The following is a 22686-nucleotide window of genomic DNA, read 5'->3' on the forward strand; positions in this document are numbered from 1 at the left end:
TGGGCTGGAATCGGGTGACCGGCAGGTCCCCGCAACCCTGTGCCTGCCTGCCTGCCTTCCTCCCTGTCTTCCTCATCCCTCCCTACAGCAGAGTCTATTTCCCTCTGTCTGTCTTGGCTTCCTGCCAGCCAGGAGACCATGGGAATGGAGGGAGGGGCTCCCTGAGCCTCTTCCTTCGCCAAGGAAAGAGAGCAGCTGTCGAGAAATGGCTCCTGGCTCCTGCACAGTGTTCGAAAACGATGCGTGGCAGATTGTTGCTGGGTGCACGGCTGTGCGACCGTGTACCCTAGAAGGAACAGTGGTTTGGTCATGGAATGACTTGCTTAATGCTTCATCACACAAACTCTGGTCCCAATTTTAGTTGTAAGTTGACGACCACCTGTAAAAAGCAAAATAGCAAGTCTGGGTAAAATCTTGAACAGGTTGTAAGAAAATAGGTAGGGTTGTGTGTGTGTGTGTGCGTGTGTCTGAAAATTCATGCTGCATGCCAAACCTTATACAAAATAATCAATTCCAAAAGCAGTTTCAAAATACAATGAAATGTAACATACCTCAAACCATAAAGAACAGTTCCATCTGGATGTAGCCGAATCATCCGATTTTTCACAGTAACTCCATGAACAAAGGATTTCTTGTCATTCAGGAAGTATGTATCTGGAACCCAGAGATAATCAGCCACTCTGTTATCTAAAGTTAGATTCAAAGGTATGCCAGAGTAGGATAATCTTTTATCTCTCCAGGATTGCTGGAAATACATAGTTAGTGTATAATCCTGGGAAAAAAGAAAAAAAAAAGCAATTATTATTATACGGTAGCTATTATTAATATTATTGTTCCTTCCCCACATTTGGCACTGTTCCGCTCACTATTGTCCACCAAAATGTCTGTATTCCTCCTTTCATATTCAAAATCACTAAATCACATGGTTTGTACTGGGAGAGACCCACAAAATGTGTGGGCATGGGGAAACCCAACATTTAATGTATTCTTTTTTCTTTCTGTTAGATTTTATCCACTGCATTCTAAGATTGTTGTTTCTAATATTATTTTTAATGCTTCAATGTTTTTATGCTCTAAGCTACCCAGGGTTGTTAGATACAAGATGGGTGGCAAACAAATTTCCTAAATAAATTTTATAATAGTTATATAACATCAGGCTTTTTATCCTGATTTTCTTCCAGTACTTAAAATACCATATTTTTCAGAGTATAAGATGCACCGGAGTATAAGACACACCTTAGTTTTTGGGGAGGAAAATAGGGGAAAGAATCTGCTTACCAGATATTCATCTGGCTAGCGTCCTTAGTCTGGTCAGCTTCAGCAAATTATTTTATCCCCTGGTTAGGGTTTTAAAAAAACCTTATTCAGAGAGAGTAACAATGAAAGAGCTCAGAAGCCAGTAAGAGCAGGGAACATCATTAGCACCTGGAAAGAAACAATCGGAGCAATAGAGCAATGGAAAAAAACCTGCAAAGACTTAGGGTTTGGAAAACATTTTTCTTTGCAGAGAGTAACAATAAAAGAGCTTGCAAGCTGGTAAGAGCTGGGAACATTGTTAGCACCTGGTTAGGGCTGGCAAGAAACATTCGGAGCAAATAAAGCAATGAAAAAAACCCCCTACAAAGACAGGGTTTGGAAAACATTCCTCACAGAGAGTAACAATGAAAGAGCTTGCAAGCGGATAAAAGCTGGGAACATCATTAGCACCTGGTTAGTGCTGGAAAGAAACATTTGGAGCAAGTTAGACCAATGGGGACAAAAACCTGCAAAGAGGGTTTGGCAAACATTCTTGGAAAACATTCTTCGAAGAGAGTAACAATGAAAGAGCTTGGGAACATTAATAGAACCTGGCTAAGGCTGGAAAGAAACATTTGGAGCAAGGAAACAATGAAAAAAATAGTCTTTTCTTGTCTGCCACCGTAGTCACAGTGAAGCCAAGCACTACATAAGCTTTATCATATTTTCTCCTTTTAACGTTTGTCTCATTATCTCTGTCTCTCTCCTCCTTTCTTTTCATCCCTGTTAAATATTTTTCTACAGTGTCTCTTAAGGATTTTTTTAAAAAAATATTTTTTATTATTTTCAAAAAAGACAGACAAAGACATACAACATTAAACATTTAAGGAGCTACCATTGCTCCGCTTATCGTAGAAGTCTAACTAATACAGAATATAAAAAAACCTCTAACTGTTACCAGATCTAAGCAGAAATGCCACACTTGCAAATTGCATTATCATTAAATTTGATTCTATGTTTTTAAGATTAAGATTATTGATTAAATTTCTTTATATATATATATATATATATATATATATATATGTGTGTGTGTGTGTGTGTGTGTCACATGTTTAAGCTGAATTTGAAAATTAAGGGAGACTAGGATAGATCTATTTCGGCCTTATTTTGGCCTCATCAGCTAGCCATACCCACTGGGACTTGAACCTGCAACCTTTGCCTTGTAAGGCAGAGAATTATCCTCTAGGCTACAGTATCCAATCCCTTCAGCTCTGTACCAGGGAAGGGTTACATTTTTGTGTCGAATCACCCTGGTATATTGAAGGAACATCACAGCTCCTTTTTTGCCTCTCGGCCCAACCCAGGGCCATTTCCAAGGCAGTTAATTTTATTGATAGCCGACAATTCTATCTATATGTGTCACATGTTTAAGCTGAATTTGAAAATTAAGGGAGACTAGGATAGATCTATTTCGGCCTTATTTTGGCCTCATCAGCTAGCCATACCCACTGGGACTTGAACCTGCAACCTTTGCCTTGTAAGGCAGAGAATTATCCTCTAGGCTACAGTATCCAATCCCTTCAGCTCTGTACCAGGGAAGGGTTACATTTTTGTGTCGAATCACCCTGGTATATTGAAGGAACATCACAGCTCCTTTTTTGCCTCTCGGCCCAACCCAGGGCCATTTCCAAGGCAGTTAATTTTATTGATAGCCGACAATTCTATCTATATGTGTCACATGTTTAAGCTGAATTTGAAAATTAAGGGAGACTAGGATAGATCTATTTCGGCCTTATTTTGGCCTCATCAGCTAGCCATACCCACTGGGACTTGAACCTGCAACCTTTGCCTTGTAAGGCAGAGAATTATCCTCTAGGCTACAGTATCCAATCCCTTCAGCTCTGTACCAGGGAAGGGTTACATTTTTGTGTCGAATCACCCTGGTATATTGAAGGAACATCACAGCTCCTTTTTTGCCTCTCGGCCCAACCCAGGGCCATTTCCAAGGCAGTTAATTTTATTGATAGCCGACAATTCTATCTATATGTGTATATATATGTGTATATATATATGTATATATATATATATGTATATATATATGTGTATATATATAAAGTAATACACTTGTATATATATAGAGAGCAATAAACAGATTATTAGTAATACGAAAAGAGAATAAAATAAACACTTCTAAATTAGTTATCATATAAACTATTTAATTCTATCTTATAATTTTTCAAATAATCATTTATTCTTGCATATTTAATTTTTAATTCTATTTTTACCATTCCACCAATCATATACTTTATCCCATATTTTGTAGAATTCTGTTTCGGTTTGGTTATTCAAACGTTTAGTCATCATGTCTAATTCTGCATATTCTATAGTTTTTTTGAATACCTCCATATATTTCGGTATCGTCTTTTCTTTCCATTTCTGTGCAAATACTATTCGTGCCGCCGCCAATATATGTATTATTAAATAGTAAATTTCTTTTTTATACTTTATATTTGAAATACCCAATAGGAAAAATTCAGGAGATTTTTTAATCTTCTCCTTAGTTATTTCATTTATCCAATTCTCTACTTTATTCCAAAATATTTTTGTCTCAGAACAGGTCCACCATGTGTGGTAATATGTACCAACTTCTTTTTTGCATTTCCAACAAATAGGCGATACAGATGGAAACATTTTAGAAATTCTATGTGGTGGAAGGTGCCATCTATAAAACATCTTAATTTGATTTTCTTTAAAAGAAATTGATTTTGTTATTTTCCAATTATACGTCCATATCTTTTCCCAAGTTTCTAAATTAATCTCTTTACCAAAATTTTTGCACCAACTGATCATATTATCTTTCAATATCCAACCTATCGTTCTATGGTTTAATAAATATTTATAAACATTTCCAATTGTCTTTGTTTGATTTTGAAATAATAATTTACTCAATACATTGTTTTCTTTCTTAAAAATATAAGTCTTTACATCTATTTGATATCTAGAACTAATCTGCATATAATGCCACCAATCTAAATCTATACGTAACTCGTATAACTCTTGTTTTGTTCTTAATTTTAATTGATTATCTAACAAATCACTATATTTCCATATCTTACCTTTTCCTTTAAGATTCGGGTGTACAATGGCTTCAAAGGGTGAAACCCATTCTGGCATTACTAAAAAGTGATTTTTCTTTATTTCATTCCACACTTCTATCAATGCTTTTCTAATAACATTATTTTTAAAATATGAGTGGGTTTTTAATTTATCATACCATACAAATGCGTGCCAACCGACCATCAAGTCGTGACCTTCTAGGTTGAGCAATCTTTGATTTTCTAATGTCAGCCATTCTTTTATCCATGTCAGAGCCGTGGCATGATAATATAGTTTCCAATTTGGGAGACTGAGGCCTCCTCTTTCTTAAGGATTTTTCATATGCACATCATACCTCCTACTCTACAATGTGTGCTATTGTTTGGTGCAAAAAACCCTTATTTTCTATTGCAAAAAAAGCACATTCCAGGGGTCATGTGCCCTCCCTAACATCACTCCACATCCCCCAGGGGGGCCCAGCCCACTATTTGAAAAGCACTGATCTATAAGAACAAGGCTGGAAAAAGCTAGCAAGAATCTAGTTTAGAGCTGTCTGATTTATTAGTTAGAAAATATGTATATGATACAAAATTGGTCCTGTTCATTTTTCCTTGCATATTTTTACCCACTTTATTATGAAAAATAATAGAGACTTTTCCTTTTGCTTTTAAATTAACTGTTCTTTTGTCTCCAAGTGAGTACACCTGTATCTATTAAGACTATAATGACTAAAGGGATATATTCTAAACATAGAAACATAGAAACATAGAAGACTGACGGCAGAAAAAGACCTCATGGTCCATCTAGTCTGCCCTTACACTATTTCCTGTATTTTATCTTACAATGGATATATGTTTATCCCAGGCATGTTTAAATTCAGTTACTGTGGATTTACCAACCACGTCTGCTGGAAGTTTGTTCCAAGGATCTACCAGTCTTTCAGTGAAATAATATTTTCTCACGTTGCTTTTGATCTTTCCCCCAACTAACTTCAGATTGTGTCCCCTTGTTCTTGTGTTCACTTTCCTATTAAAAACACTTCCCTACTGAACATTATTTAACCCTTTAACATATTTAAATGTTTCGATCATGTTCCCCCTTTTCCTTCTGTCTTCCAGACTATACAGATTGAGTTCATTAAGTCTTTCCTGATACGTTTTATGCTTAAGACTTTCCACCATTCTTGTAGCCCGTCTTTGGACCCGTTCAATTTTGTCAATATCGTTTTGTAGGTGAGGTCTCCAGAACTGAACACAGTATTCCAAATGTGGTCTCACTAGCGCTCTATATAAGGGGATCACAATCTCCCTCTTCCTGCTTGTTATACCTCTAGCTATGCAGCCAAGCATCCTACTTGCTTTTCCTACCGCCCGACCACACTGCTCACCCATTTTGAGACTGTCAGAAATCACTACCCCTAAATCCTTCTCTTCTGAAGTTTTTGCTAACACAGAACTGCCAATGCAATACTCAGATTGAAGATTCCTTTTCCCCAAGTGCATTATTTTACATTTGGAAACATTAAACTGCAGTTCCCATTGCTTTGACCATTTATCTAGTAAAGCTAAATCATTTACCATATTACAGACCCCTCCAGGAATATCAACCCTATTGCACACTTTAGAGTCATCGGCAAATAGGCAAACCTTCCCTACCAAACCTTCCCCGATGTCACTCACAAACATATTAAAAAGAATAGGACTCAGAACAGACCCTTGTGGCACACCGCTTGTAACCTGTCCCTGCTCAGAATACTCGCCATTAACAATAACTCTCTGATGTCTACGCTTCAGCCAGCTTGAAATCCACTGAACTATCCAGGGATTAAGTGCAATCTTCACTAATTTATCTATCAGCTCTTTATGTGGAACCGTATCAAAGGCTTTGCTGAAGTCCAGATAGGCAATATCCACGGCACCACCTTGATCCAACACCTTTGTGACAAAGTCAAAGAAATCAATGAGATTAGTCTGACATGATTTGCCTTCAGTAAAGCCATGCTGATTTGGTCCAATAAGTTATTGTTTTTTAGGTGCTGATTTATCCTCTTTTTGAGTCTCCATCATTTTAACTATAACTGATGTCAAGCTAACTGGCCTGTAGTTACCAGCTTCTTCTCTACTGCCCTTCTTGTGGATAGGCACAACACTGGCCATTCTCCAATCCTCAGGAACATCTCCTGTTAACAGGGATTGGTTAAACAAATTAGTCAGGGGGGTAGCAATGATAGATCTGAGTTCTTTAAGAACTCTGGGGTGGATGCCATCTTGACCCATTGCCTTATTTATCTTTAATCGTTCAAGTTCTTCTAAGACATCGGCTTCTATCACTGGAGCTGAATCCGTACAGCTGGAAGCAATGCTATAGTATTATTTTGTAAGGTGTCTTTTGAGAAAACTGAACAGAAGTAGCTATTGAAATGGTCAGCGATCTCCTTATTCCCATCAATGCATGTATTATTCCCGGTACTAAGCTTCGTGATGCTGCAGTTTTTCTTCTTCCTGTCACTAATATATCTGAAGAAGGTTTTATCAAATCACAAACATAGATGGTCACTGCAACCTAAATTTTCTCCCACCTTGACCTCTGAAACCCAATTCCCATTCGTAAAAACTAAATCTAAAATATTCTCCACTCTAGTTGGTGTCTTAACCAGCTGTGCCAGAGCTGCTCCTGTAAAGGCCTCTACTATATTTTTACTTTTGCATGTAAGGGCACTGGGGATATTCCAGTCAACATCAGGTATGTTGAAATCACCCATAACCACAATATCTCCCTTTACTGTCATTTGGGTAATTTCACCCACCATCTTGTTGTCATATTCCTCAGATTGCCCTGGAGGCCTATAGATTACCCCAGTTCTAATGACAGAACCATCTTTATTTTGCATGCAAATCCAGAGAGTCTCCAGATCTTTACACGTATTTTGAATTAGTGTTGTTTTTAGACTTTCTTTAACATAAATGGCTACTCCACCTCCCCTTCTCTCTATTCTATCCTTCCTATACAGTGTATATCCTGGTATGGATATTTCCCATTCATTAGAATCCTTAAACCATGTCTCAGTTATGACAACCAGATCCAAATTATCTCTAGATATTATGGCCATTAACTCACAGAGCTTGTTGCTCAAGCTTCGAGCATTCGTGCACATTACCCAAAGAACATTATTTTCATTATTAGTTTGCCCCTTATCATCAACAACTACATCTATTTCATTTGCAGCTCCCTTTTCATAAGCTTCCAAAATCTGCTTTATCCTCATTGCTCGGGGACAGAAATCATCCACATCAGTTACATCTCTGTCCCCTTTACCTAGTTTAAATGCCTGTCCAAAAAAGTTCTGAATTCATCATCCAAGCACCTGGGTAACTCTGTATGATGGATGCAAACCATCCCTCTTAAACAACTCCCTATTAGACCACCTACTGACATCATGACTTACATAGCCAAAACCTTCAGCTTTACACCACTGCCTTAACTACACATTAAACTCTCTGATACAAGTTGTTTTATCCTCCTGGCCACAAACCGTTAACACCTCTGAGAAAGTCACTGAATCAGTTATTTTACCCAGCTCCACACTTAGACGTTGAAAATCTCTTTTTACTACATTAACATTTCTCTGGAACAAATCATTTGTGCCAAAATGCACCACCACATCAACATTATTACCTTTACTCACAGCCTTGACAATGTTTGTAATCCGCCTCCTGTCCTTGCTGGCAGTGGCCCCTGGGAGACACCTCATTAGACTTTTACATTGACAGTCTTAGGAATGAAATATAGATTACGTCCATGACAGTATATCCCAGGCAACGTTCTGTTTTAACAGAGTGGCTAAAAATCTATACACACAGTGACAAAACTGGATATTGCATCCTTCACATTCAAAAATGACAGAGGCAGCAATTAGACATCATTATTGAAATATCAGGAATAACAGTCATGATGATTTACAAACCTCCCTGCATTAAGTTTGTTTGATTGTTTATTTCTTTCTTTATTTAGACTTCTATGCTGCCCAATCCCACTGGGACTCAGGGTGGCTTACAACAACAATAATGAAATACAATGTGAAAAGTCAAATAATAAATAGTAAAAATAATTTTAAAAACCATTATACTAATAGATAATAAACAATTAATAAACCCTAACAAGCAATTGAATTAGACACACATAGATATCAATCACTCAGTTCAGCTGTGACAAGATGTATCACTCATCGCCCCCAGGCCTGCCGGCAAAGCCAGGTCTTCACAGCCTTTCAGAAGTCCAGTAGAGTGGGAGCTGTATGGACATTGGGGGGGGGGGGCAGTTTATTTATTTATTTATTGGATTTGTATGCCGCCCTTCTCCAAGGACTCAGGGCGGCTCACAACATGTTTAAAACAATATACAATATACAAATCTAAAAATTCAATTAATATACTAAAAAAACATTTTAAAACTCTAATAAGATTTAAAATAATTCATTACCATTCACACAGCAAACATACTACACTCGTAGGTCAGGGGGCTAGGGTCTAATGGCCCCAATACTGGTGGCATAAATAGGTCTTTAAGCTTTTATGGAAGCCGAGGAGGGTGGGGGCAGTGTGAATCTCTGGGGGGAGCTGATTCCAGAGGGCCAGGCCTCCCACAGAGAAGGTTCTTCCCCTAGGTTCCGCCAAACGACATTGTCTAGTTGACAGGACTTGGAGAAGGCCAACTCTGTGGGATCTAACTGGTCATTGGGGCTCATGCGGCAGAATGCGGTCCTGGACATAATCTGGTCCAATGCCATGTAGGGCTTTATAGGTAATAACTAACACTTTATTTACTGTATTTTGGTGTATAAGACACACCGAGGTATTAGACGCACCTAGATTTTAAAGGAGGAAAACAAGGAAAAAAGTATTGTGAACCAAATGGTGTAGTATTATATTGTTTAATAAAATACCAGTGTAGCAGAATACTTTTTACAACCATGTACACTTTTTACAAACTTCAACCTTGACAGCTTCAAGACTTGTGGACTTCAACTCCCAGAATTCCTCCACCAGTCATGCTAGCTCAGAAATGGAAATTGAAGTCCTCAAGCCTTAAACTTGCCAGGTTTGAAGACCTTTGCCCTCCTAACCCCAACTCAAACAAACAAACAAATGAGGACAATTCATTTTGTTAGTTGTTCCTTTAGTCACAGAAATAGCTAGTGATAGAATCATTTACAATTACAGTTCCCTGCTGAGGTTGCCTTAATATTACTACTATACCATGAGGTTTTCAAAGACCCCTCTCTTGACTACTCCAATTTTCACAATTGAAGTGCATGGAAATATATGATGATAAACCTGAAATATTCCTTAAAAGGAGTATTTCTAGAGCAGGGATCTCCAACCTTGGCCACTTTTAAGACTTGTGAACTACAACTCCCTTTGCTGGCTGAGGAACTCTGGGAGTTAAAGTCCACAAGTCATAAAGTGGCCAACATTGGAGACCCCTAGACCAGATGACCTACAGTACAGAGTCACTTCCAACTCTTTCTCCCTCTGTCTGTGTGTGTGAGTGTTTGTCCCCCCGCGCTATTGTGCAGGCTTGAAGTGTAAAAACTAAACCTCGTTTTCAAGACTTTTTATTCCATTTTGCCCCTCTTCCTTTGTTTCTCTCTCAAAGGTCAGTTGTGAGGTGCCAAAAATAAAACCGAAGTGTAAAAACTTCCATTGCTTTAAGGACCACCTAAACAGCCATCCCCCGAAAGCTCGCTCGGCTTCAGGCTATTATTGATAGTATCCAATGCTCTCCACAGCCTGCCTCCCTTGACACCTTTTGAGACTTCCTCTTTCTCAATTATCACTTTATCTCAGACATAAAAAGTTCCCATATAATAAACTGTCTGAGCCTCTGCTCCGCGCTTTCTCATTCAGGAACCGTGGGTCTTTCTTTCTTTTTATCCCTGAGAAGAGGAGGCTGCAAACGGGAGAACCCAAAGCAGTGACAGCCTTCCCGTAGTCAGGGGGTGGCAGTTTTTGCAGTTTAGCAGCCGTGGCTGGTGCCAGCCGACATACTGTATGAAAAGCTGCTGCTGCAGGACTATGGAAAAGTTTCTGCCACTGCTGCTGACCACCACCCAACTCCCCCCAAGCCACATTTAATGTATAAGACGCACCCAGTTTTTGGTGCACTTTTTAAAGGTAAAAAGCTGTGTCTTATATACTGAAAAATATGGTATTTATTTATTTGTTTGTTTGTTTGTTTGTTTGTTTGTTTATTGTATTTGTATGCCACCCCTCTCCAAGGACCTGGGGCGGCTCACAACATATCAAAGGTACAAAACAGCATACATCTCAAAAATTGAATTAATATGACTAAAAGAACTTAAAAACTCCAACATTATTAAAAAAAAACATTCATCACCATTCACTCCATAAATACACTAAAACACTCATTGGTCAGGGGGCTAGGATCTAATGGCCCCAGGCCTGGCAGCATAAATAGGTCTTTAAACTTTTTCGGCAGGCAAGGAGGGTGGGGGGCAGTGTGAATCTCTGGGGGGAGTGGATTCTCCTACGACTCGCCAAACGACATTGTCTGATTGATGGGATCCTGAGGAGGCTGACTCTGTGGGATCTGATTGGGCACTGGGATTGATGCAGAAGAAGGCGGTCTCAGGGGTAATCTGACCCGATGCCATGCAGGGCTTTGTAGGTCATAACCAACATTTTGAATTGTGTCTGGGAACTAATCAACAGCCAGTGCAGTCTGTGGAGTGCACCAGCACCCTGAGTTCATAGGGCCGGAACAGGGGATCGCTTTTAAGCAGCGAGCTCTTGTTCCCTGGGAATGGCCTACCCCATGCCTCCCACCATATCTACCTCTCCCCAGCAAGATCAGAACATTCTGGCCCTCTGTCACCCCAGAGATGGGCTCCCCCACTGCTCCTACTTCCAAGCAACTAGGCCAGCTGTCCCTTCCATTTATCTCATACATCCCAGACATCCTCTCCATCCAATCATATTCACACATTCATCTTGAAATTGATCCCCTTTAATGTAGTTAAAAACAAGTATTATATTAACCAGTATATAGTATCCCATCATAATCGTACTCACTGTCATAATACATGCACACGATCAGTCACACCCCTACAATAAAATAACATTAATGATATAGCTAAAAGCAATATTTTAAACCCCCAATATAAAAATTGAAGGACCCCTCCCTCAGAGAAGCATTGACAATCTTCTGGACTGAGCTCCATGTCACCTCCCTGATGGCTGAGGCCAGTCAGTAGGGAAATGGGTCCAACAAAGAGGTGGCAGAACTCACAGCTCCAATGGCCTTGTCCACTTCATCAGGTGTTACCAGATCAAAACAGATGGACTAGGACAGGCCCCTGTCACCTCAACTGACTCATTGTCAGCTGATACTGCATTCCAATTGGAGTCAAGGTCCAGGCCAATCACAAGGTTATTGTCAAAACAGATATTAGAGGAGGCAATTAATATATGTGTGTGCCTAAAGGTGAGAGGATAGAAGTACCTTCAAAGTAATTCCTGAGAGCTCTGCTTTAGCACCACCACCACCCAGGGAGAGAAAGAGAGACTATAGAAATCCCTTTGTCATCTGTCAGCGTGACTAAAGCAGAAACAACAAAGTTAATTACAGGAGGGAAGAAAGGGTGTGGCCCTATTATGCACACATTGACTAAATTGAACAGCATCATATAAAAGCAAGCATCTCTCCAATGGAGATTTTACACCTTGACCAAGTCAATAGGGACTTTTTAGTAGATTTAAAATAAATTTTAAACGTTCCGGAGATTGTGATGGCTACTGCCCCTTTATTTATAACTACACCTGGAACTCACATTTTTAGGACAATTATAATTATATAAGGCTTATAAATGAAAAAATTGAAAATAGCTTGGATTACTGCGCATAACATAGATGAGATATTTGATAATGATTACGATTATGATTATCTTTGGATGACCTTTTAAAAAAAAATCTTTGTTTTTCTTTCTCTCTTTTTAAATTTAATTTATGATGATAAATAAAGTGGGAGGACAGGGAAAAGAAAAGGGAGGATAATTACAATAACAGGAGTAGGATTAATATGGGATAATTACTAGCACTGATTATGTTAGGTATTATATAGGAAAGACAGAAAATCAATAGATTAGGGAAGATTATCACTGAGTTCGATAGTGGGAGACATTTAGAATTAGGGATAATATATAGATTATGGAAATATGTAGATTAGGGAAGATTATGGCATTGCATTTAGCAGTGGAAATACTTAGAATAGGGAAGATTATTGCACTGATATGACAGTGACACCGATTAGGGAAGATTATTGTGCTGGGATTGGCAGCAGGATTTATAGATTAGGGAAGATTGTCATACTAAGAACGGCAGTGGAAAATATCTAGATTAGGGAAGAATATTAATACTTTGGTTCTTTTTTGTTTTTTTGTTTTTGTTTTTTTAATGGAGGATACTTTTTGCATAATGTAATGGAGCAATAACGATTTATATTTATTTTGATTTGTTAAAGTAGAAATACTGATATAATGAAAGAAGTGGAATAAATGAATTGAGTAGGGAATGTATTTTAAAATTTCTAATAACAACCCTTCCTCCTATGTATGGATTAAGATGTGATACGAATAGCATTTTTCCTTTTTGTATTCTTTTCTGCTCTTCTTTTTTTCTTTTCTCTTTTATTCTTTCTTTCTTTTTATTTTTTCTCTTTCCTTCCTGGGTTTTTAAAGAGTTGTAAATTTGGATATTTTCTATTGTTAAGGGCAGTTATGATAAAATGACGTTTTTGGTTTTTTTTAAAAAAAAAATGAAAGTAGGAATGTGTTTTCTAAGAAGGGACTGAAACATGATGGCATAGTTCATAGATCATTCTTCACTGCCCTGAGAGAAATAATATGTGACACCCCCCAAATAAGTTGGACCCTGAATTACTTGGGTCAGGTCAATTGTTGCCATGAAAGCCATGAACTCCTGCACTGCATCAGATGATTCACCCAGCAACAGCAAATTGAAGTCGTCCAGGACCATGAGCCTGGGGAACTCCACTGCCAGCTCAGCTATCGCCTTGAGCAGTGCAGGCAGGGCTCTTGCAACACAGCTGGGAGGCAGGTATGTTAGCAACAAGCCCAACTGAACCCCTAAGTCCACTCTCAAAAGAAGAGATTCACACCCAACAATCTCAGGGGTAGGGGCCCTGCAGGGGCTTAGAGTCTTTCAGACGATGACTGCCCCTCCCCCACACCTTCCCTTGTGTTGTGGCTGATGCAGGACCGAAAAGCCATTTGGCCACATTTCCTTCCTCAGGTCCCAGCCAGGTTTTGGTCACACAAACCAAATCATCCTCCCCCCCCTCATGAGCAGTTTACCCTTCCGCTCCCATTGTACGTGCCCCTCTCAGTCAAGTCCATGATGCCCTGGCTCTCTCCCCCACCTATGTCCCCCATCCCACCACCACCAGTCTCCCAACTGCCCAACAGAACTGCAGTTACATTACCAGACCAAGCGTTATGGTCAGGCCCCTCCCCACCTCCATCCCAATCCTCACTGGGGGGGACTGACCCCCAGCCCCAGGTCTCCCACTCCATCAATTCAAGCACTCTATCCATTTCTCAACACAACCATCCACTCACACTAGTGTCCCTAATGTAAATATAGTCTCTGTGGAGGAAAAAAGTTATTTTTAAGTCTATCCAATTTCTTCTCAGAGGGAATGCAGGCTTACCATCAAAGGTGGGGGATGGGCATAAGATCATATAGTCCTGGAAAGTAATTATTTCCTCCTATGTTAAAAAGTATTTAGTTTCTTCTTTCTTCTTAATTTTGAATGTTAATGTATCCATTTCTGACATTCTAATATTTTTATATTAGAAAATATGAAATTATTTATGAATTACATTAGTAGGGATCTCTTCATTTTTCCACTGTTATGCTAATACACTTCTAGCTGCAGTTAACATATGTAAAATTAAATATGCATTCTCTTTGTTATATTTTTCTGGTAGAATAGCCAACAAAAATATTTCTGGGTTTAGCTTTTTGTGTTGCTTTACTATTTTTTCCAACTATGTGTGTATGCACTTCCTAGAAGGGAATAAAATCCCTTTCCAGGTATGGCTGTCCACAAAAATCTGGAAGCCTAAACACCCCAAAGAAAATGTTCCAATACCAAAGAAAATGGACAATACCATTACTGTAGCCTTTAAACAGGCCCTAGAGAAGGATAAGTGGTTCTTCAAACACAAAAAAACTTGCTTTATGTGGGTTCCTCCCGGTGCAGTGCACCGATAGCAATGGCCCACTGGTGATGTCACTGTCATACCCCCACCTCGGGAACTGACTTGAGTCCTAGCGCGGTTCTCCCATTGTTCCCATTCCATGCCTCAGACAGCTCAGGTCCACCGATTTCCTCGCTTATCTGCTGAGAGGTGGAGACAATAATGGGCACCAAAAATTTTCCTGCTACACTGTGGATGTGACTTATTTTGTGGGTGTGGCTTATTGGTCATGTGACTAAGTAGGAATAATAATAATAATAATAATAATAATAATAATAATTTATTGGATTTGTATGCCGCCCCTCTCCGTAGACTCGGGGCGGCTAACAACAATGATAAAAACAGCATGTGACAATCCTATAATAAAACAACTAAAACCCCTTATTATAAAACCAAACATACACACAGACATACCATGCATAACTTGTAATGGCCTAGGGGGAAGGAATATCTCAACTCCCCCATGCCTGGCGGTATAAATGAGTGTTGAGTAGTTTACGAAAGACAGGGAAGGTGGGGGCAATTCTAATCTCCGGGATGGTTTGCTGGCCATTTGATCAGGTGGTTGGCTTGAGCAATCATTATTGTTCAAGTGAGCTGTTAAGTTCTCGACTTACAACTTTACCAGTGTCACTCGATGGGGGGGGGGTGTGTGTGACAATTTGCTTCACGTTTCCCGCGCTCTCCTTCCTGGGTTGCAGGGAAAAAAGGAGAGCCCAACTGAGACCAGTATCCAGGAAGTGACAGCCGCCGATCAGCTGGAGCTGTGCACCCATCTTCATTTCCGCTGGTGTAACTGCGTTCCACCCCGTCCTACCTGCTGCCCACCTGGGTGGAGACAGATCAGTGCTCTCTCTCTCTCTCTCTCTCTCTCAATGTTCCTCTCAGCTGCCTCCACCAAGGTGCAGGCTGTCCCATTAAGGGCGGGGAAGGGGTTGGAGTGGGAGCAGAAAGACCGCAGGGGCGGTTCTTCCAGGAGGCTCAGGCCTGAATGCTTCTCTCCATTTGATGATCCCAGGCATCTTCACATGTTCTGGGCTTCTCGGGATGCTGGGGATGGGGAATGGGTGGCAGGAGCTATCTCCATCCCTCCCACCCCCCGCGTGCCGCAGCAGCCCAAGAAGCCCCAAACATGAAGCAATGATCCCAGGAATCTTCACACGTTTCAGGCTGCTGGTGGGAGGGGGGCAGAATGGGCAGCAGGAGCTATCTCATTCTTCTCCCCTCAGCAGCTCGAGAAGCCCTGAATATGCAGCAATGATCCCAGGCATCTTCGCACATTCTGGGCTTCTTGGGCTGCTGAGTGGGTGGAGATAGCTCCTACTATTGGTATGTGATTCTCAAAAGATCTTCATTGGCAGAATATGAACTGGTCATGGGGGAGGGCTGGGATGAGGGGAAAAATTGTAACCTAATATAATATATATTCCTTGCACACCCATTTGCACTATTTGGGTGACCCTGAGGACACAGTTAAACCTCCACTCAGAAAGAGAGCTAATGACCATGTGCCTACCAGGAATATAAATCCTTTCATCCTTCACAATTCAGGCAGAACTGAATAAGCTTCTGAAATGCCTTCAAGGAAAAACAAAGGGCAGTTGCCTTTTGAAATAAAAAAATATATATTTGGGACTTCTGAGAAGAGGGATCTTGAAGACTGCAATTCTCAATAGGAGCAATTGGAGGGCTGGATTTTTCATCTTTTCTTTTCAGTTATTTGTTATTTTTAAGCTGTCAGTAATCTACAATGGGCCTAGACCCAATGATAGAAATACTGTATTTGATACAGAGTACATGTGGTAGTGGTGGTTGTTCAGTCAACAACAACAACAACAGCAGCAACAGCAATAATAATAATAATGATGATGATGATGATGATAACAACAACAACTTATTAGGTTTGTATGCCGCCCCTCTCCGAAGACTTGAGATAGAGATCAACATATAATAAAGTTATTATTTACAAGATATACAATATCATTAATATCATTAATATTACACAGTAACTATAATACAATACATAATACATAATACACAGAGAGCAATACCATTTAGCACATAACAATAATTTTAGCACACAGCAAGTACATTAGACCAATTAGCACACAGCAATATAATATAGTCTCTTATTCTCACACAGCAGGTACATATTCTATTACGCACACAGCAATATAGTATATTCTATTACTTGCACACAGCATATACCTTTACAACAGCACACAGCAATATCTTATATTCTCTTATTCGCACACAGTATATACATATACACTTAGTACACAGCGATACAGTATATTCTACACAGTATATTGCACACAGCAGATACATATACCATTTAGTATTAGCACACAGCTTATTCTCTTATATTAATAGCAGGCAGCAAAACTTAGCACACAGCTATATAACATGTTCTCTTATTAGCACACAGCAAAGGGCATCAATACTAGCTAGCATATATATATATATACCAATAACTAACAATACAATATAAGGCAACAGGAAAGACACAATGCAACAAAGCTCAACACAACAGAATGCAACAGAGAGCAGCAGATCTCCTCCATATGGCCAAATTGCAGCCTAGCTCATAATTGCTGCCTAGCTCTTAAAGTAATATTACTATTTCCTCCTAACATACATTGTTGGTTTATCTTCATATATTGAAAACCCAACCATTACAGTACGTGGTACTGACATAAGCACACCTTGATTTTAACTGCATCTTTTAAAGTTTTTTTTAAAAAATTGATATATACTGTAATCAGCTGGTTGAATGCTGGTCTATCCTATAACCCCTTGCTGGATTGTAACATTAACTTTTTTGTTTTCTTATTGTTTATTTTGGAATTCTAAATTACATTTACTTTTGCTGTAAGGAAGTTGGCGGGTAGTGAAATCTATTTGACTTGATTTACACTTATTTTCCTGCAAGGACTTTGGAGGTTGCATTTTAACTTTCTGCATTAAAAAAATATGAAAAAGAGTCACAATCTGATTTGGTTTCTTTACACCTATCATTCAGGTTTAAAAAAAAAACAAAAACATTGTGTGCATTTCAGTTGCTAAGCCGAAATTTAAAAAATAGTTTCTACCAAACATCTCCCTGTTGCACAGCCCTCACAATGCTATGCACAGCCCTCACAATGCTATGCCTTTTCACTTTGTTTAAAGCATGCCACTTATTAAAAAGACTGCTTAGTAAATTATGTCAATCTATACAATTATCTTACATGCATTCATTCTGGGAAGTTGGATTCTAAAATAGGGAGAATACTGGAAAATGCAATGGATATAATGAATATGTTCTATGCAGTTATTTTTGTATTTCTGAGAAAGACTGTGTCATGCAAGATAGCTGTTCCCATGGCAATAGTGGTGACTCATATGAGGTTATGAAAAAACTCAGTAAGTGATTCATCTTGGTTGTTTAAATGATGGCTACGTACATTGTAGATTTTTTTTTATTCTCAAGAGGTAGAAGTTCAATATATGTGAAGCAGAATCACTTAGAACACAAATGAATATTATAATCTTTCTTTCAGAAAAATAGCATATGTCTATATTTAAGAGTTGCTGCGTACAACATGAAGTTTTGCTGTCTGCCCCTTTATAAAGATTATCAAAAAGATGTCTTTGTTCCTGAAACAGGAACAAAAATAAGATAGAGATATAGCACTGTATATGGGGAATAAATTATTTATTAGTGCATAAGGACAGTTCTGAATCAAATTAATATTAGCAAATGTAGTAAATGCACTTGAAAAAGTGAAGGGATCCATAAGTGGACGAATTTGTATTCAGAAATGCAAAAAAGTTATATAAATTCAGTGCAATTATGAAGATGTATCAAGCCTAGTTTATGGTTTTTGAAGAATAAGATTACATTTTTGAAAATCCCAAATCCAGTTTTCTTGGGCAGAAGGATTCTAGCTTCCACTAGCATCAGTCAATATGGCTACTAGCAAGGAAATTTTAATTTAAAATTTCTAGTTTGCACCACATTTCTTTCTTGCTCCAGCCCTTCCAATCAGCTCTCTCTTTTCTTCTGATACAATAAACAGGTGGTTCTCAACTTATAACAGTTTGTTTAGTGACCTTTAAAGTTACAATGGTAGTGAAAAAAGTGAGATGGCCATTTTTCACACTTTTGACCATTGTTCCATGGTCACATGTTTAAAATTGGCAACTGACTCATATTTATAACAGTTGCAGTATCCCTGGGTCATGTGATTGCCTTTTATGATCTGATAAACAAAGTCAATGGGGATTCACTTATCAATTGTGTCATTAATTTTAACAACTGAAGGGATTCATTTAACAAGTGTGTCAAGAAAGGCTGTAAAATGAATCAAAATTCACTTAACAAATGTCTCAATTAGCAGTATAAATGTTGGTTTCAATTGTGGTGATAAGTCAAGGACTATCTGTACTTCTCAGATGTTATTAGTTTTTGAATCAATAGTTTTATATCCTATCTTATTTTATCCTGAAACTCAAAGCAGCATAAATAATGTTGCCACATAATCTCTTATCTAAGCATTGAACAATGCCAGATCTTAAACTAAAGGGACTTCTTCACTCACATCAAATCTCTACAAATGATAAATGACACTTCTCATTACCAAATCAAGTTATTCTATTGGCATTATGATTGGGCAAGAAATATGAATATCAATTGCCTAAAGAAATGTAATTATCATCATAATTTTCAAGGCCTAGGCTGAGCTTTAATGTTAGCACTAAATTGATTTTTAAAAAACCTTTGGCTTACAACCTGATAAAAATATTTTAAAAGTTTCAATAAATTAAAAAATGTTGAACCTCATCTATATGTTCACTTCCAAAGATTTCTTCTTTGGAGAAAAAGTATTCCTACTTTGTCTTAAAATTTAAAAAAACCCTTCCTTTTCTTTAAATTGCTTGCCTATAGGTGTACAACTGCAGCTGGAGATCTCCTGCCATAATGTTTTTGGGGAACAGCAATAAGGAAACTTGAATTTTTTTTTAAAAAAAGCTTTCTTTGCTGTACTTGTTGTACATTAATCTTAGCAGAGGTTCTAGTCTGAGGAAAAGAGCAGACAAAGCTATTCTCCTGAATGCCATTGTTGAACCTCTTCTACTTCCAGAGTTCCATAATTCTAACGGAATACTAAATAATTCAATTTTTATCTATTCTACATTTAAAACACCCTCACCTCTTTTTGAAAATGGTTCAAGAGTGAATACACATGCACACACACAAAAGGGAGAGGAGACAGGGATGGAAAGAGAGAGAGGGGGAAGTGAGAGGGGGAGGGAATGAGCGAAAAAAGGGAGAAAGAGAGAGAAATGAGAAAATGATGGAGGGAAAGAATGAGGTAGAGGAAATAGAGGCAAATGAGAGAGAAGGGAGAGAGAAATGAGAGAAAGATTGAGAGATAGAGAGAATGAGAGAGGGAGAAGAGGGAAACAAATGAGAGGGAGAAGGGGAGAGAAAGAAAAAGGGAGATGAAGAGGAAAGAGAAAAAAACAGAAATGAAAGTGAGAGAAATGAAAGCAAAAAGGGGGAGAGAGAGAAACAAATGAGAGAGAAAAGGGGGAGAGAGGGAAAGATACACAGAAATGAGAGAGACCTGGAAGGAGACAATGAGAGAGAGGAGAAAGAGAGAGAGAGAGAAGTGGAGAGAAAGAAAGAAAAGGGACAGAGAGAGGGAGGAAAAGAGAGAAATTGAGAGGAAGGAAGGAGGGAGGGAGGGAAGGAAGGAAGGAGGGAAAGAAGGAAGGGAGACATTTTTCAAAGAAAACATCAGGAGCCACAAATCCACCCACTCATGGCTGGAGATGTTACTATTACTATTTAATACACCATTTGGTTCAGAATACTTTATTTAGGTGCGTCTTTATAAACTGGTGCATCTTATTTACGGAAAAAATACAGTTCTCATGGGCAGATAATTTTAATAGCTATCGCATTCTAATAAACATTCCAATAAATGTAATTATCCTCTGCTACTGATAAATGAATTTTATTGTCTTGTATAAGTTCCATAATAGCTTTGTTATATTGAAATTCAGTTAAATTAACATTAACTTATTATGTGCCAAAAAATAATTTTGGAAGATTGACAGATACCTTTTCTGTTCCAGGATGCATGAACAATAGAATCCTAATTTTACATTTTACAGTTTTTAAAAGTTTTTAATTTTATGATGGCTTAGGATGGTAGTATAAGCCATAAAAGCAGAAAACAATAACATCTGCCCTTTTCATGAATTGAGTTAGAATTTAAAAACTACTTTTTGCATGGCAAGATAGAATATGTGCAGAATTTCTTTTTTTCAAGTTTCATATTCAATAATGAGGGCTCAATACTTTATTTGAACAACTGGATCCAAATTATCTGCTGATTTACATGACAAGCATCAATATTGCTGAAAGAAAGCATACAGAATACTGACAAAAGGGGTATCATAATTTTCTTTAGGTTTATAGAAATATGGGAAGTTTCCATGTAAATACTCTGCCAGGTTATTCGATAGTTCGTGAGCAGCGCAACATTTGATGTAGAAAGAGAACTTGCCATGGCTACACCTATACACCACATATGTGAAATGCCATGTACACAAATAAGGAAAACTGTTTTGGACTTTCACTTCTCTACACCTATATAAAGTTGTCTAAGAATACCTCTCACTAAGTTAAGTAAAAATTAAAAATTAAAAGTTAACAGTGTGTTTGTAGGATTTGATAAGCTCTCAGACATTACATAAGTATTTCAGGTATTGCTGTGCCTGGAAGTTCTATGGGCAGAAAGTTAACATACAAAACAAAACATTATTTCCAAAGCACAAAAATTATCCTTGTTTATATTAACTATTCATAGAATGGAAAAGAATTGGAAGGAATTGGTGATTATTTATTTATTTGTTTGTTTGTTTGTTTGTTTGTTTGCTTGTTTGTTTGATTTCTATGCCGCCCTTCTCAAAGCGACTCAGGGCGGCATACAATATTATAAGTGCAACAATATATAAAAGAAATCTAATTTACTTTAAAAGAATTATACAAATTGCTAAAAGTATTAAAAACCCCTTAGGCAACATACACATTCATCAAATTCAATCAATCAAGAGAGGGAGGGGGCGGTACATATCTCCGGAGGGAGTTCATTCCAGAGGGCCGGGGCCGTCACAGAGAAGGCTCTTCCCCTAGGTCCTACCAGATGACATTGTCTGGCCTACAGGACCTGGAGAAGGCGACTCTGTGGAACCTAACAGGCCACTGGGATACATGAGGCAGAAGACAGTCCTGAAGGTAGTCTGGTTCTAAGCCATGTAGGGCTTTATAGGTCATAACCAGCACTTTGAATTGCACTGGAGACCAATTGGCAGCCAGTGCAGCTCATGGAGTGATGTTGAAATATGGGCAGATCTTAGTAGCCCCACTATAGGTCACAGAGCTGCATTTTGCACAATTTGTAGTCTCCGAACACTCTTCAAAGCTAGCCCCAAAACCAGCCAGGAGGGACACAGGTCCAATAAACAGATGGCAGAACTCACAGTTCCCATGGCCTTGTCCCACTTCATCGGGTGTTACCAGGTCAAACTCCTCTCACACAACAGGACTAAGACATGCCTCTGTCACCTCGACTGACTCATTGTCAGCCAATACTGCATTCCATTCGAGTCAATCTGGATCTGTGCAATTTTATCTGCAAAAAACTCATTAAAATCCTCAGCACTATCCTACAAGGGCTCGTCAACTCCCCTGGGTTAAAGAGGGAGTGAGTCACCCTAAACAGGGCAGCTGGGTGAGATTCCACTGATGCAATCAAGGTGTCATGATACCTGCATCTTGCTGCTTGAGCTCCACTTTATAAGTCTCAATATGAGCTCTTACAAGTGTTTGGTTGGATTCAGATTTATTTTTCCTCCAACGCATCTCTAGACATTTCTTCTGGTGGTTCATTCCCAGGTGTTCCTCGGTAAACCAAGGAGTTATCCGGGGTCTATTGCCACAGAGAGGTCGCAAAGGCGCAATTCGGTCCGTATTGCGACCGTATTCCAGGCCAATACCA

At 38.7% G+C, this 22686-nt stretch overlaps 1 protein-coding gene across 2 annotated transcripts in view; it reads right to left on the reverse strand.

The window, feature by feature from the left end:
* GABRB1 (gamma-aminobutyric acid type A receptor subunit beta1) overlaps window positions 1-22686 on the reverse strand; it is a 163537-nt gene that overhangs the window by 101955 nt on the left and 38896 nt on the right. For both annotated transcript variants that reach the window (XM_070756591.1, XM_070756590.1), the window contains exon 4: window positions 552-772. In XM_070756591.1, coding sequence (XP_070612692.1) covers window positions 552-772 — 221 coding nt within the window. The remainder of the gene's footprint in view (window positions 1-551; window positions 773-22686) is intronic.

This window comes from Erythrolamprus reginae, chromosome 7 (genome assembly GCF_031021105.1).
Source record: "Erythrolamprus reginae isolate rEryReg1 chromosome 7, rEryReg1.hap1, whole genome shotgun sequence".
Classification (NCBI taxonomy): Eukaryota; Metazoa; Chordata; class Lepidosauria; order Squamata; family Dipsadidae; genus Erythrolamprus; species Erythrolamprus reginae.